The sequence below is a fragment of the Melitaea cinxia genome, chromosome 20 (assembly GCF_905220565.1).
Source record: "Melitaea cinxia chromosome 20, ilMelCinx1.1, whole genome shotgun sequence".
NCBI lineage: Eukaryota > Metazoa > Arthropoda > Insecta > Lepidoptera > Nymphalidae > Melitaea > Melitaea cinxia.
The window spans coordinates 14,176,308-14,193,173 of record NC_059413.1 but is presented as its reverse complement, the minus strand read 5'-3'; the positions used below and the strand labels follow the sequence as shown (position 1 = coordinate 14,193,173).

At 32.2% G+C, this 16,866-nt stretch overlaps 1 protein-coding gene across 1 annotated transcript in view; it reads left to right on the top strand.

Moving 5' to 3' along the window:
• LOC123663244 overlaps positions 1–16,866 on the top strand; it is a 31,938-nt gene that overhangs the window by 1,325 nt on the left and 13,747 nt on the right. Inside the window, exon 2 of the mRNA XM_045597933.1 lies at positions 10,369–10,434. Coding sequence (XP_045453889.1) covers positions 10,369–10,434 — 66 coding nt within the window. The remainder of the gene's footprint in view (positions 1–10,368; positions 10,435–16,866) is intronic.

Sequence of the window (16,866 nt, the reverse complement as noted above, 5' to 3'; positions counted from 1 at the left end):
ATTGATAAATATTTCAATGATGTAACGGACAGTAAAGTTCAGGCCCATTTTCGCCCGTGGCCTTTGTATGTCATTTTGAATGCGCTAAATTCAAGGTAGTCTCAGCGATTTTTTTTTATTATTTTATGTTCATACATCTGTAATTCATCCTTTAAAAAATGTAACAGTTTATTATCATTATAATTAGAATCATGGCTCATCATCTTTCTGCCCTTATCCCACTTATGTAGGGTTGGCACAAAATGTTTTCCTCTTCCATTCCTCTCTATTATTCGTTACTTCAGCGCTTACTCTTTTTTTCTCATATCCTCACTCACACAATCCATCCATGGCTTTTTTGGTCTGCCGATCGCTCTCCGTCCTTCGACATTCATCCATATAATAAGAATCATGGCTATAATTTCATTAGTACGCTGAAGTCAAAATTGATTTTAAAAATTGTATTAAAAAATTAAATTAAATTTGAGAACACAATGGCGCAGTAACCAGAACATCTAACCTGTGATGTTCTGATCTAAATTGTACCTATTGATCTCAGGTATCGATTCTCGATTTAGACAAATATTTATATGAGCAATATAAGTGTTTTTTGTGGTTTGGACGTTTGTATTTGTACATTGTTTTTAAGGATCCGCATCAAACTTTGTTGTTGAGTACGAAACATGTATTTACTCGTATTATACTAACTTTTTTCAGTTTTTCTTTTGACGCGTTAGGGAAAAAAATGATGAAAGGAATTAATTGTTCATTTCGTTTTTTTCACACTGTCACAATAACCGACACCCTGAAGTTAACTAGTCAACGAAGAAGTAAGTTAGCAACGTGAAGTAAGCTAGCCAATGAAGTATGACTTATTACATGTGTACATAAATACACGCACACTTCTTTATTTGAAAACCATGAAGATGTACGAATTTTATCAATAATTATATATTTCTTACAATTTAAAAAAATAATATTTACTCTTAATCAAAATGAAGTCAACACAATCTTTAAATAAAACATTTTCTTGCCTTAATATCAATTATTTTTAATTATGTTTTTGTTAAAATAATTTAAACAAACAGTTTTCTCTTTCAAAGATACGACCATAAAACTTTTAATGTTTTTATTCTGTTCGAATATAAATGATCGGTTCTATTGTGTTTCAAACATCGCTTAACAAAAATATCGCTCACAGAACCTCTAAAAACGAGTTTGGTGTTATCGATTTATTTGTTAGCTTTGAAAACAAAAATGTATAACGAAACTCGCTAAAATACCGGAATGCAAAAATGAACAAAAATCATTACGATCGAGATTAAATAAAATTTGAAGCTGACTCAATAACGTTTTTAAGCTTTTTACCCACTCGAAAACATAAGTACTCGATATAGCGGTTAATAACTTATTTTTTAAACTCAATGTAACTATACGATTTATTTTTGTGCTACCCACACATTAGGGAATTCCAAACAATTTTTAATATCATATCAAAAATCGACCGTTCCAGCGTGGATCCGAATATAAAACCATCATATCAAAAACTTCGATCTAATGGGTACATCGTTTCATAGCCAAGATGCAAGTCCGATCCCCGCTGTGACGGACGATTTTTGACATGATAATAAAAATTGTTTATGTAACTGTGTCCTAGATATATATGTTATTTCAAGTTTTTATTTGATAGCGCCAAAAGTGCACAGATAATGTCATTACGTACTCGTAGTTCATCCTACGAAAATACACAGAAAAATTGGTCAGTTCTAATCCAATAATATTATAAATACGAAACTTAATGAGGATGTACGAGTATGTATGTATGTATGCATGTATGTATGTATGCATGTATGTGTATATGTTTGTAACTCTTTCATGCAAAAACTACTGGACCGATTTTAAAGAAACTTGGTACGTAGATAGCTGACAATCTGGTATAACACATAGGCTACTTTTTATCCCGACATTCCCACGGGACCGGAAATTGCAAGGGTCAAACCATGTAAAACCATAGATCATGCAATTGCTTGACGTAGATTAGGCGTTTGTGTTTATGTTGTTTGTTTCGTCGGAGGAGAGTTGTGCACGGGATTTTACGATTATAACCATTTTTTATTTTATTTACAAAAATTCGAATCCCCGAGCTACGTCAATGTCTAAGTATAACTTCGGTTCATTGACCTTAGTTATTTTTGTTTTAGGTATTTAACTGGTATTAAATCTCCTGAATCGCTTGTCGCTAAGGAGGATCTATTGAGTATGTCAGTAGTCCCGAGTAGTACCTCGAAACAATATGTGTGCAATAATTGCTGCTATATTGCAAAAAAATACGCTCTTTTTATTAGAAATTTTTAAGCTACAATATTAGTAGCAATTATTATTATTACAAATTTTGGCAATTGTTTTCAAAAAAAATTATGACTGACAATCACCACGCGATAAACGAGCAAGCGATTGATAGGTACATTACGTGATACGATTACAAAGCAATTATTTGCGCGATAATGGCTTTACAGCGTAGTTGGTTGGACGGTATCTGTGACATAATGTGTACTAGACTGTATAGTTTTTAAGCAAATGGAAAAACGGCTCGATAACTACAATAATGACGTCTAAAGGTTGGTGATTTGATGTAGATCAGATTAAATTTAGACTTTTAAGAAGTGTTGGTACATAAAGTATCATTGTGACTTATTGTAGTACTAGCTGACCCCGCAAATTGTTTTGTAATATATATTATTAGCCCCTTTAACCCTACCCCCTCTAATAACTTAGGGGCCTGAAAAATAGATTTTGGCCGATTCTCAGACCTACCCAATATGCACAAAAAAATTTGTTTCCGAGTCGTATTTTAAGTAACATTGTGACAGAAGAATTTTATATGTAAGATTGTGTTTGTCTGACTGCGTCGCGACTATGGAAAAAAGAGACTTCATACTGACGTCATAGGTAGACAAAAAAGTAATCAAGTAAATACGCATTATTAGATATAACTCAAAAAGTATTTGTAAGATCTCGATTAAATTTGAACTGAACCGCATTACAAACTTACAAATACCACCTTTCGATTAAAAATTGTGGAACTTCTTCATTTTTAGAAGTCGTTTACCAATCATTTGTCACTGATCAAAATCAATAATTGTGACTTGAAAAGAACTTTTGAATCGTAATTTTACAAAATATAACTGGTTATTACATAAAATATTATGAATTATAATTAATGTAAACCTACAACTTGGAAGTTACTCTTAACATTAACTTAAACATTTAACTTCTTAGGTGGAATCAATAAAATCTATTTAGAACCAACTGTGCCCGCGACTTGATCCGCGTGGAATTCAACAAAAAGTATTGTTCAATTCGCAGAGTTATAAAAGAAATACATTTTTAAAATAAAAGTAGCCTAAGTTACTCCTTATTATATCAGCTATCTGCCAGTGAAAATCCCATCAAAATCGGTCCAGCCGTTTCAGAAATTAGCCAGAACAAATAGACAGACAAAAATTGTAAAAAATGTTATTGGTATAAGTACCGTGTATAGATCCATATTAATTTGGTAAAAAGCGGTTATTTTAATATTACAAACAGACACTCAAATTTCATTTATTTGTATAGATTGAGACAACGTTTAGCGAACGATAAATAAAATAAAAGTACAAAATTTTATGATCATATCTTCACCAAAGACGAGATATCTAAAACGAATACTGATATTGAGCACTCAATATTTTTCGCTTTAATTAAATTCATAATAAACGGAGAGATAATTGAGTTATTTTTATTTAGAAATAAAAAACATCAATGAACATCGAAACCTCGAAACCGATCCTCAGTACAACGCCCTTTAATTATAAGTAAAATATCAATCGCCTGTAAAATGAAATAAAATGGATTTCTATTTATTTCACGGTTAACATCACAATTTATTCAATTAAATATTTGTAAAAAATATTTATATTAAATTAAAAACTAAATTCTATTTACATTTAGATTTGAAAAGTTAAAAAATAAGTATTCATAGACAATTGTACTGATTTTTCTTGCTCTAGTAGTTTATGTCTGTATATGTCACTTTAGAGCAAAAACGCTATTTTATGAGAGCTTTCCACAGCACGACATAGGCCTCTTCTCCATGTTGGAGAAGGAATCTCTACGTCATTAATATATTGATTACACATACATCTTAGCTTATTAACTTCAAGGGTTTCCCTAATTTTCTATCTTAGGTTAAAGATCCAGTTAGGCACTGTATAATGTCCTATAATTCTCTAATCAAACAGCTGACAAATAACGCGTCGCTCCAATCAGTTGTACAACGAAGCATGCATCTTGGGTACATTGACTGGTAGAAAATAATTGTTTGCAGGCAAACGAAAAAAAAAACCGATTTCATTTATATCGACAAGTAATACAACGTAGGTAGACGAAAGTCAAGTAAATACGCATTATCAAAGATTACTTCAACAGTTGTAATTAGATCTCGATGAAATTTAAATATAACCGCATGATAAATATCGGCTTTCGATTAAATTAAAAATTATCAAAATTGGTACACCCAGTAAATAGTTATGCGGATTTTCAAGTTTCTCTCGATTTCTCTAGGATCCCATCATTAGATCCTTGTTTCCTTATCATGGTACCAAACTAGGGATATCTCCTTTCCGACAAAAAAAGAATTATCAAAATCGGTTCATAAACGACGAAGTCATCCCCGAACATACATTAAAAAAATATATATATACGGTCGAATTGGGTAAGCTCCTTCTTTTTTGAAGTCGGTTAAAAAAACGATCGTTGCATCTAGCATCTCATCAGTTGCATCATCATTTTTGTGAACTTTTTATGTCTCCTTGTTTTCAAAAAAATTTAAATCTTGCCCACTCATTATTACTCTTAAAATTAAGCGTACGTTTTTTTTTTAAATTCTTTAGCAGTTTTTCTGAATTTCAATCAAATAACATTTACCGTTAGCAGCATGGAACAAAACCCGCTCTGATTGCCTTTATTCGAAACTTTGGTATAAATGACAATGACAGACACCGGCTTAAAACTAAGTTACGCTAAGTCGGTGCTTAAACATTGTACAAGATTTTATACCCAGAAGGCAAATTACCTATAGATTAAGAAAAAGTTTAATTTGTACGTAAAACTGGATGTATACTTTGTATTTCATTCGTAATTTTCGATTAGCGATATTTCTCATCACTTCAGCCTATCGCAAGTTCATGCTGGACGTAGGCCTCCCAAAGTTCGCGCCAAACATCGCGGTTATCCGTAATTTTCATCCAGCCAGCACCGGAAATCTTAAGTAGATCATCAGTCCAGCAGGCCCGAGGGCGTCCCATACTGCATTTGCCACGATATTACTGCACTATTGCAAGTCCTCTGGTCACGGGTATACTTAAAGCAACATTGTACATATACCGTTTTAGACGTAAATTATTACGTCAGTGACTATGAAATTATAATAGGATAACTTTGTACGTATCATTGAAAGCTTCATCTAGGCCCCATTTAGAGTTATAAAGCTGTTGAGGAAGATTGTAGGCTATGAAATATCACGTAATGATTTTCAGTCTGAACGGAGTAATAATATATTTCCAACTAACATTCGCGGTAAGTAATATCAAAAGTGGAGTAGATATGATAATTTATACTAATAATCATAAAGCTGAAAAGTAACTCTGTTTGTTTGTTTAAGCGCGCTGATCTCAGGAACTACTGCTTTAAATAGAAAAACCTTTGTTGTGTTGGATAGCCTATTTACCAAGGGAGGCTAAAAGCTATTTTTTTTTTAAATTAACGCGGGTGAAACCGCGGGATACAGCTAGTCAATTAGTTAACTATAATTTCTTACTATTTTATTCTATTCTACAAAAATATGCTTTCAGGTAGATTACAATAATTTTATAATTACACATCAAAACAATGTGCCATAACACTTATCTAATAATGACGTATAATTTCGCTAAGCATTACCCACTGCGCGTTGGAATGCGCAAGCGCATATATTTGCTTGTTACACTGGTTTTTGCTTTTATATGATAAATTAGTCAGTAAATAAACCACAATATACGCAGTGATTTAAAGTTATATCGTGACTCATAATCTTAGTCTACGGTCCAGAGGCACTTACGAAGAGTTATGGCGTCTATCGTAGTCAGAAGCTAATATATTGTTTTACGTATACCGTTTATTAAAATTAACACGTTTCTTTTTAAATATTTTTTAATATCATATCAAAAATTCATCGAACACACATTCATGAAACACATTCACATTTTTTTTTAACCGATTTCCAAAAATGGTTTCATTTTTCTATAATGTATTGTTACCTCAGAGCTTTTGACTGTATTGGACCGATTAATTTTTTTTTAATCGAAAGGTGATGCGTGTCATTTGGTCCCATTTAAATTTAATTGAAATTTAACAAGTACTTTTTAGTTATATCTAATAATGTGTTTTTAGTTGACGCTTTTTTCGTCGACCTACGTTGTATTATACCGTATAAATATTCATTGAGTGTACCGAATGTCATAATTCTTATTTCGATCAATCTGGCTTGTTTTTGTAGTTCCATTTAAATTTGATCGAGATTTGATGACAACTTTTTTAATAATCTTTGATCGTTTTTACTCGACTATTTTTTCATCTGAAATAAATAAATAAAATAAATAAATAAATCTGCGTACTGTTAGGATGCCGACCCTATTTGTCTTTTTTAAAAAAAACTACTCTACACCGCTAACTGTTTTATTCAAAAGATTGGACACAATGTTGATTGATGTGATATTTGACTTCCGAACTTTAATTGATGTCCGATCTGTTTTAAAATAAAAATAATATTAACAAAGAAAAGGAACGATACAATTGCTGAGTAATGATTAAACTAAAGGAAAAATACTGTGTATAATATAAATGCTTATGAAGCTTTTACTACGATATAAAATGGGATATAACAGTACGCTGAACGTCGATGTAATTGAAGTCAGTTTTTTTTCGCTTGAGAGTAAATATATGTTGAACAGCAAAAACATTACGGCCTAGTAAATGAATTCTATTCCAGAAATAAATATTATGTTTAATATACAATTAGAATCGAACGCAGACCCCTTGAATAGGTGACATGATAAGAAATTTCACAAAAAAAAAATATTTTTATTTTTTTATTTGGTGGATATATTCCCTACTATGAGTAACGATGGCTATCAGATGTACATGATAACAACCGGGACCGACGGCTTAACGTGCTCTCCGAGGCACGGTGGGGAGACCCACAAGGACAGACATCCAAACCGGAAAAAAATATTTTTACAAATACAAATGGATGATGAGAGATGAGATTGCTATCCCGAGCAGGAATCGAATTCGCAATCGCCGGTATATGAGCGCTCACACGGTGCATGAACTACTACACCAGAGCGATGCGTGTGGGAATAATAACATTGATATTAATGCAGGACATATGATTTGGGGATTACGTGACGCTGTATTTCATGCAAGATATTACTAATTTTGTACTAAAACACAGTTTACAAATTTTTTCCAAAGAGTGACTGCGGAGTTTCTTGCCAATTCTTCTCTGCAGAACATTCCAAATCGGTGGTAGCTTTACTTTTAAAAACTAATAATCAGTTTTAAAATGAAATAATTTGTAAAATTAAGATTCGAAAGTGATTTTGAAGTATATTTGAATAAAATTTGTTTTTTTTTTTATTTCATTTATATTGGTTGAGTTTTGTATGGATGGTTTTTTAAAGAGGTTTAACGGTTAAGTTTCTGGCTGATTACTCTTTCACTTTTTTTCCTTCCTCGTTGAAAAAAAGTAAATATTTATCTTCCAATATAGGTAATTAAATGTTGCCACTCAACATATATCCATTATTCAACCCTTTCTCCTGTATAGCTCTAGTCTGTAGAACTGTCTGTGCGTACTACAGATAACTCTAATCAGTAGAAATGTCTCTGCGTACTTAGGTATTTAGAACTGCTCCCATTTCGAGGGCCAGGTAACGGTTAATGTCTAGACAACTAGAATCTCTTCCTATACTTGTTAAGTTCTATGAATCCAGGTCATAGGGCTAGGGAATGTGAGATAAGGAAAGTTCCGCTTTTAATGGTCTTATTTCTTAAATACTTTATTGCATAAGATAAATTATATTACAAATAAATAAATAAATATCTTATAGCACACACTCACACGGTCGTCTGTTCCTAAGGTTAACAAGTTAATGCTTGTGTTATAACTAACAGCCGGCTGAAATAGCTAGTTATTTTTATTAAACGGTTTTATTTAGCTCACCCCGTTTGTTTTATTTTTTATTCTTGGGTCAAATTTAGTAATTCAAATTTCACCCTCTTCCTGTCAACCGATTAATCTGAAATTTTGTATACACTTTGGATTTTGGTGACAATGCAATTATGTTTATTCATTATCATTATAAATTCAAGATGGCCGCCGCTACAAAATGGCGGATAATTTATGTTTTATTAATCCCATCAATATGGGTATCAAATAAAAGGGCTCAACAAGCAGAATACAATATACTATAAAAAATTGAAATCCAAGATGGCGACCGCTACAAAATGGCGGATAACGTAGGTTTTATCAATCCCATCAATATGGGTATCAAATGAAAGGGCTTGACAAGAAGAATACAGTGCACTATACAACCTCAATATTTAAGATGGGCCTTGCAATAATGAAGCACTAAATGAATTAAACAGAATGCGAAATAAAAACTAAAAACTAGAAAATAAAAATAGGTAAAAAAACTTTTTAAGTTAAACGGTTTTATGTTAAACATACATTGCAATGTTTAAGATAAATGTACTAAAAACCAAAAAATAATAAAATAGATACAGTCGTGGGAATTATAAACATATGCATAGACTAGACTAAAATAAAACCGTGGGGCACGTCAATTGTCTACAAATTATCGACTTAATGTGCGATAGAAGAATCGTTTAATTCGTCGTTAAAATAGGCAGTTGGCCCGCAAACGGTGAGGAAATTACTTACTATTTTCTTGCTCATGGAAATTCCAATAGTTATACACTCCATGTAAATAAAAGAGATGTTTCAACTAGTTTATCGTTGGACATTCACACTGCTGGCTGGCGAGGAATCGTTTCACTGCTCGTAGTTTGTCTTTAATCGACAAAACATATGATAAAAGTACTACTCGCTCACCACTATGAAACCCTAAAACTCGCTTATAATCGAGCTTGCTAGCTTGTTTCCACATTCTAGCCCTACTTATCACACGTCCATCGTTGTCGGTTGAACAACTGCCTAATTATAGTGTAACATTACAAAACAAACATTTTAATCAACGATTGTAGACAATTGACGTGCCCCACGGTTTTATTTTAGTCTAGTCTATGCATATGTTTATAATTCCCACGACTGTATCTATTTTATTATTTTTTGGTTTTTAGTACATTTATCTTAAACATTGCAATGTATGTTTAACATAAAACCGTTTAACTTAAAAAGTTTTTTTACCTATTTTTATTGATAAATATACATGAAAATAATAAATATATAAAGACAGATATATACACACATACTCAGGCGTGAACCGGACGCACAATTTAAGGAACAAAAGGCAGGTCCACTACAAACTTAAATTTAAAATAACGCATTTTAAAACTTCCCTAGAAGAATCAAGTGAAGTCATGATTCTTCTTTCCGTGACACATTGCGATAGCGGGCCGTATCTTTGACACCCCTGGCTTAGGTGGTGGGTTTTCACATGTCTATAAGCCAAACAGATATATTAAAGGTGAATTTCATACATATTTAGTGCATTTATTTAGCTTTTTACGATTCTTTTTATTCATAAGCGTTGGTCGAGTTTTGAGGTATTTTATGTTTTAAAGTTATTATACTATATTAAAATTGAAAAAAAGGATATTTATTGGGAGTAAGCTGATGAATACGTGACGAAAGCGTTACAGAAAGTGTGATCGGGTAAGGTGAGTATAAGTATGACCTAAAAAAACCTGTCATAACTAGTGTTCGAACCCACCATCTCTACTCTAACATTGAGTTTTTGTGTTTTTTTTTTTTTGTATAACTAGGTCGGCAAACAAGTGTATGGTTCACCTGATGGTAAGCGGTTTCCGTAGCCCATAGATGTTTATGGGCTACGGTGCTTCTAGAGCTTTGCAAGTGCGTTTCCGGCCCTACCTCCATTCCCCCCAGGAGCTCTGATCACCTTACTTACCACAGGAACACAAGACTGCTTGAAAGCAGTATTATTTAGCTGTGTCTTCTGTAAGGTCAAGACATACCGTCGCAGTCGGGCCGCTCCATATTTTGAGCAGGAAGTTTCCTGCCTTGCCTCTCTAGTTAATAAATTAATAAATATTTCTGTTTTACAGGATACATCGATGTTCCGTCGAGTCTTATTATTCACAATCTTCCTGCAAGTGACACAGAATGGACTGGTGAGTTAAATGTAACATACAAATCATAGATAAATGTTTTCAATTTTAAATCTTTGATAGTTGTATTTGAAATGTGACTATCTAAAAGGTACAGTTCGTTTTAAGACTTTTTTTACGTCTTTAATTCAATATATTTCCCTATTATTACATTGAAGAAACGGCATGAAACTCCGCAGTTATATAATCCAGCAACAAATAATACGCTTAATCTATTGATTTCTTTTTAATAAAAACTTCAAATAAACATTTATACAAATATAAATATCCACTGTGTCCGGCATCGAACCCATGACCACGTCAGCTCGGCACGCGCATCACTAGACCATATTCTCTGTGATTACAATGATCTAAAACATTTTATTTGTCAATTTTTTTCTATGTAATAATTAGAATATTCGAAGATAAAAAATATATAAACGAAACCCCTATTTCAAGGAGGTCGACAATTGATTAGTTCTGTAATAAATATTCATGAGGATTTCACTTTTGCGCTGTCCATAACAATGGTACCGGCATGAGTACACTTTCCAAACTCTATCGTAATTATTACGCAATTTAGGATAAAAAGTAACGAGGAAAGTAATGAAAAAATCAAAATTTTGTATTGGACATCTATATTTAGCCTTTCTCGGTAAATGGACTATCCAAAACAAATAGAATTATTCAATTCGTAGCAGTAATTCCTGAGATTAGTGCGTTTAAACAAACAAACTCTTAAGATTTTTAATATTAGTATAGATTAGTTTTCGGTTACTAAAATAAAATTTTTATTAAGCCTACTATATCAAAATACAAAGAATAAGAAATGCTTTAAACAGACGGACAATCCGATGTAAGAAATTTATATTGAAATATCCTAATTACATTGACGACTATTTCAGAATTAAATATTCTCATTATAATTGAATTAGGTGTCTTAGATATTAATCCCTATTGAAAATCCATTTATCTTCGTTATGAATAAATAATTGTATAATAGCTGACTCGGCAAAAGTTGTCTTGTCGCTAAATGTTATTTAAAAATAGGGGTTGGTGGTAGAAGGGTGAAAATTTAGGGTTGTATGTATTTTTCAACGCCAAATCATAATAAAATAAAACATAAATAATTTATCTAAAAATTAAAAAAAATTAGGGGTGGACTACCCTTAATGTTTAGGGGGATGAAAAATAGATGTTGTTCGATTCTCAGACCTACCCAATATGCACACAAAATTTCATGAGAATCGGTCAAGCCGTTTCGGAGGAGTTTAACTACAAACACCGCGACACGAGAATTTTATACATTAGATTAGATTATGTACTAGTCTATCTATGTGCTTTTACCCATTTCCATCTTTACATATACTTGCCTCCATGTATGTATTTAGTAGAACGTGTGTTTAATGACTAAACAATGATTAAGTAAAAATAATAATTATAGTAACGCAAATATAACCTATATTATTAATTGTATATATAATTATTATTTATATTATATTTATGAAATATAACGTAATCTTATATTCTTTATTGTACACCAAGAACAAATACAAGATATTTGATACACAAAAAAGTCTTAACTTTGTATGATTGGCAGCCTTATCGCTAAAAACTGATCTCTACCAGGCAACCGTATTGCGAAGGACATCTGTGTCTATCACTATTGTGACCAGTGGTCACACAGGCACAGATATACTTATAATAAATAGGGTAATATTATTAATTATATAAATATATAAATAATAAAAATAATATAACATAATGTAATGTTTGTTTTTCAATAAATAATCAAACACAACCGGATAGCTAGATATAATTATAATAAAAATACACACATGCGAAGACATGCAAAACTAAAACTCTAACTGTCCTGAGATATATAAAATTGTGGCAATAAAATATTTGGATTTTATAGTGGATCAAAGGCTTATCATAGTACCCGCACCTAGAAATGTAGTCAGTAGAATCAGAAAATTAATATTCATTTACATCTCTCATGTTCGGTAAGTAGGTTCTTATTACCTCCAAATGGGGCTTGTTGGTGACTAATTAGCGCTCTAGGGTAATAATGTAGCTAGAAAAGCCCTAGGGCGGTAAGTAATTAAAAAAAACACTTCTTTCTTTCAAAAAGTTCGCCTACATCTAACCATCATACTTGCAATAGACATCATGCATTCAGCCCAATGACCAAAAAGGTCGCTTTGCTATTCAGCCTTGTCTTCGTGTGAGTATAATAGTCATCAATTTTAAATATCGAACGGCGAAGCTCAATTTCGATCTTGAAAAAAAATAATCCGCAACCATCAACTTCTGCTGAAGAAAGCTTTATCCCGTCAGATTTTGTCCATGACCAACAAATATCACAATCCCAAACTATTAACATACCCAAAAAACGCCTGTCCTTAAAATTTGAAAGTTGTTCTCATTTCACTATAAATTTCAATAAATAAAATGTTTTATTCTTGTAATGCCGGTTTTTTTCTACTTACCTCACAATCGAGATGTAAAGCAGAATAGTTAGCTCGGGTGTAAGCATCAATTGCACCCTCGAACTATAGGGGCCCTCACTGCGCTCGTGCGCCTAAATATCTCGGGCTGCAATTGATGCCTTACAGCCCTTGGCTGCTAATGTACTATTTTTTTACACTGCGTCATGTAATTCCAGAACTGTATGGCCTGTACTGAACTACTGTACTTTCCAGTACTGTGGACAATTTTGATTAATGCAATAGTGGTACTATGGCCTGCTCGGAAACCGGATTTGAGGGGGAATAAAAAGATTCTGATAGACAAAGACTGAATTGGCAATACTCAATACGCTCTAAAACTTTTAAGAGGAAAGATAGAATGGAAATAGGATGATGATCAGAGAACCTATTAGGTTTTTTAGATAAAAGAATAACTTGGTACAACTTTTTTCGGATTTTATCGCGGTTTATTATTATCTTTTGATTCCCGACGTTTCGGATACTTTACAGCAACCATGGTCACGGGAGGACTGAGGTGTCTAGACTGTGTTCACAGATTGCGGACTTAGTACGCAAGACTACGTAGACTTGAACACAGTCTAGACACAGCTAGCCATTATATTAGATTCGATAAACCACAGATCCTCGCAAAAGAACACCGATTCCAACCAAGGATGATCCGTGAGGCTATTGAAATTAAAAAACATCCAAATTTCAATAGAGAAGATGGCTGGCAATTACCACCTGCTTGGGACCCCATTATTAATATAATTAAATCAAAAACGAAGCATACTTCACCACAGATTAAAGACTCAATTAGCACATTCTGCGTAGATGGGACTATATGAGATATTGATGTATCGACGGGCCCGAAGAACAAAATCGTATCTGCAAAATTACCAAATTACAGTATGTAGCTTAGAAGTTCTACTGAAATACAATCATTTACTACTTACGCAAATAAAGATGATTTTTGGAAAATCATTGTAAAAGCTAATCAGGAACTTTATTTATTTCTACATGTTTATAATGACTTTAACTTTTATTTTAGGCTTAAATTAATTCTTATAATATTATAGGGATTTGTTCTTCGGAACTACCCAGCACTTATCTAAATATACGATTTTGTTTTAGGAAATTGAATAAAAAAATAGTAACCTATGTGAACATATGATGTTTTTCTCCGATAATTTAGTCGACAATATAATAGTATGTGCACATTTATATTAAAGAAAACACATTTATTTTTTATAATCAAAGCTTTAATAATATAAAAGTAGCACAGTGGGATCTTCGTTACAAAACAAACGTCACATAGGTGTTAAAAATTCTCTCATTATTACGAGATAAATCATCATAAAATATAAAAGATAATTCTGTTTACAGACAAACGAAAAAAAACCGACTTCAATTACATCGACAAGTAATACAACGTAGATCGACGAAAAAATTGTCAAGTAACTACGCGTTATCAAAGATTACTCAAAAAGTAGTTATCAGATCTCGATAAAATTTAAATGTGATCACATGATAAATATCAGCTTTTGATTAAATTAAAAATTATCAAAATCGGTACACCCAGTAAAAAGTTATGCGAATTTTCGAGAGTTTCCCTCGATTTCTCTGGAATCCAAAACTAGGGATATCTCCTTTCCAACAAAAAAATCGGTAATTCAAATAAATTTAAATGGGACCAATTGACACACACCACCTTTCGATCAAAAAAAATTGTCGAAATCGGTCCACCCTGTCAAAAGTTCTGATGTAACATACATAAAAAAAAAATACAGTCGAATTGAGAACCTCCTCCTTTTTTGGAAGTCAGTTAAAAATAAACTTTAACAAAGAATAAACAATTACTCTTATTTCTTGGTCCATTCAGGAGATTACTTATTTAAAATCATAGTTTCAATTACAATTACTAGTTAAGTCCTAAACTTTCTACTTCGTTTTTATATTTTATATTAGTTTTTTTAATCACAGCAAATTAAAATAAATCAGTCTCAAACTTTCTATCATTATTACAAAAATAATATTATGGTTAAGATTTATCGTCATATATATCGTTTCTTTCATCATTGCAATCAAAATTATAATATGGTAAAGATTTAAAGAATACTGCATTGCATGAATTTATGACACCAGAATCACACATGCTCAGTAAATCTTTATATGTAGCTTTGAGCATACTCTAATACAGGTAAAATATTAGCTGAGTTTCTTGTATCGCTGCGAACAATTAAGTATTCATAAGTTTCTTGGTTTAAATCACACTTATAATACAATTTATTCGGTTCCGATTTATCAACGAAAACTTCCATAATCTTAGTCCACAATATTTTCTGTTGTCTAAAATTCTTGTTCAACAATTTGTCATTTACGTGAACCTTAAAATTAAGAAAAATTTGTTCTGTCATATATCATATGTCATATATTTTATATATTTTACTACATACGGTTCTCCTTCTGTTTTTGCCCATCTTACAAGTAAACACCATTCATCTAGAGTGTAAATCGTTTTTGAAGAAGAGGACCGCTCTATAAGGGCATGCACACTTTCTCTCTTGTTCTGTGTATGTCCCTTTTCAAGGAATCGATGTGTGATTGATGCCTTGTGCTTTTTGGCTGCATACAAATATGAAAAAAAGACAAATCTATTCTGACTTTGGCCAGCAAAACTATCTGACCAGAAACGAAATTCTTTGGCTCCTTGTTCTATATTTTTTATTTACAAATTCGCGATATTGACGCGTGGTTGTTTATTGAAGCAGTCAAGTCTTTTTTCTTTTGTTATTTTATCCCCACACTTATTCCTACAACTACAGGCCTTTCCCATTATTTTTTCACCAACAAATTTACCTCGCTTTGATACATAGCTCTTTCCAAGCAAACTTTTTCTTTTCACGTCAGACCAGTCTTGCTTATGTACCAAGCGTTTCTTTGATCTTTGCTTTTGCGTCATTTCTGGTATTAAGTTAGAGGCACTAATGTTTAGCAATCGAATTGAATCAGCCTAACTAGTATGATCGGGACAAAAAGGGTCATTACATTTTATGTGTATATTCACCGGGGAAGGCATTGGAGTAGCTAAAACCATATATATATATATGGCGCAGAAATTCCAGGATCTTCAAATTCTCAAATTCATCAATGTAAACAGCTGGTGAGTTATTGAAACTAGAGGTTACTTCTTTATTTAATGGTGTAAGCACTTCGTCAGTATGTGAGGTTTGTACTAAATGAGGAGGTGGTGAATCAGATGCTCGCAGTTGGCCTGAAAAATATCGGTGTTAACTTCGTGTTGATAGCCTAATACATTTGTGTGAACCTTTTAATCAAAAACATCATGCCAAATTTCTGCCATATCGACGGCAAAGGAGACGTGTTGGTGTTACGTTGACCGGCAGATTCTGACAAAATGAAAATAAAAATGTATTTAATTTGTGTGGTATTATATTTAAAAACTATTGATTTATATTGTAGTTATATGTTTTTTCTTAAAAAGAGGTTAAATTACATACTTTTGAGTAGAACATGCTCGCATGTTAAAACTTATACGACAAACAAAATCGTTTATCTAGATACAGCAACATTTTTTGGGTACAACTTCATACAACAAGATCGTATGTGCTTAAGCGATGAATGACTTTAAAATGATTTTTGTCGAACAAAAACTTATGTGAAACTACTGGGGTAAAATTAAATACACCACAATTAAGTATTTTAGTGTCTATAAAATATAGGTAAATGAAATATGTTGATTATTAAGGAACAATTACATGGGTTATAGATTTCTGTAGAACAACATTGTAAATTAACAAACGACCAAAAGATGCGCATTTTAGATAATTTTGGTAAATTAGTTTCTAGACTTATAAAGTAACATCAGTAACTATTTTTTTAATTACCTTAATGAAAAAAAAATATCTATTACTCACCTTGTTTAGAGATTTCTTCGTCCTCGTTGCTACAAGTAGTTGGATCG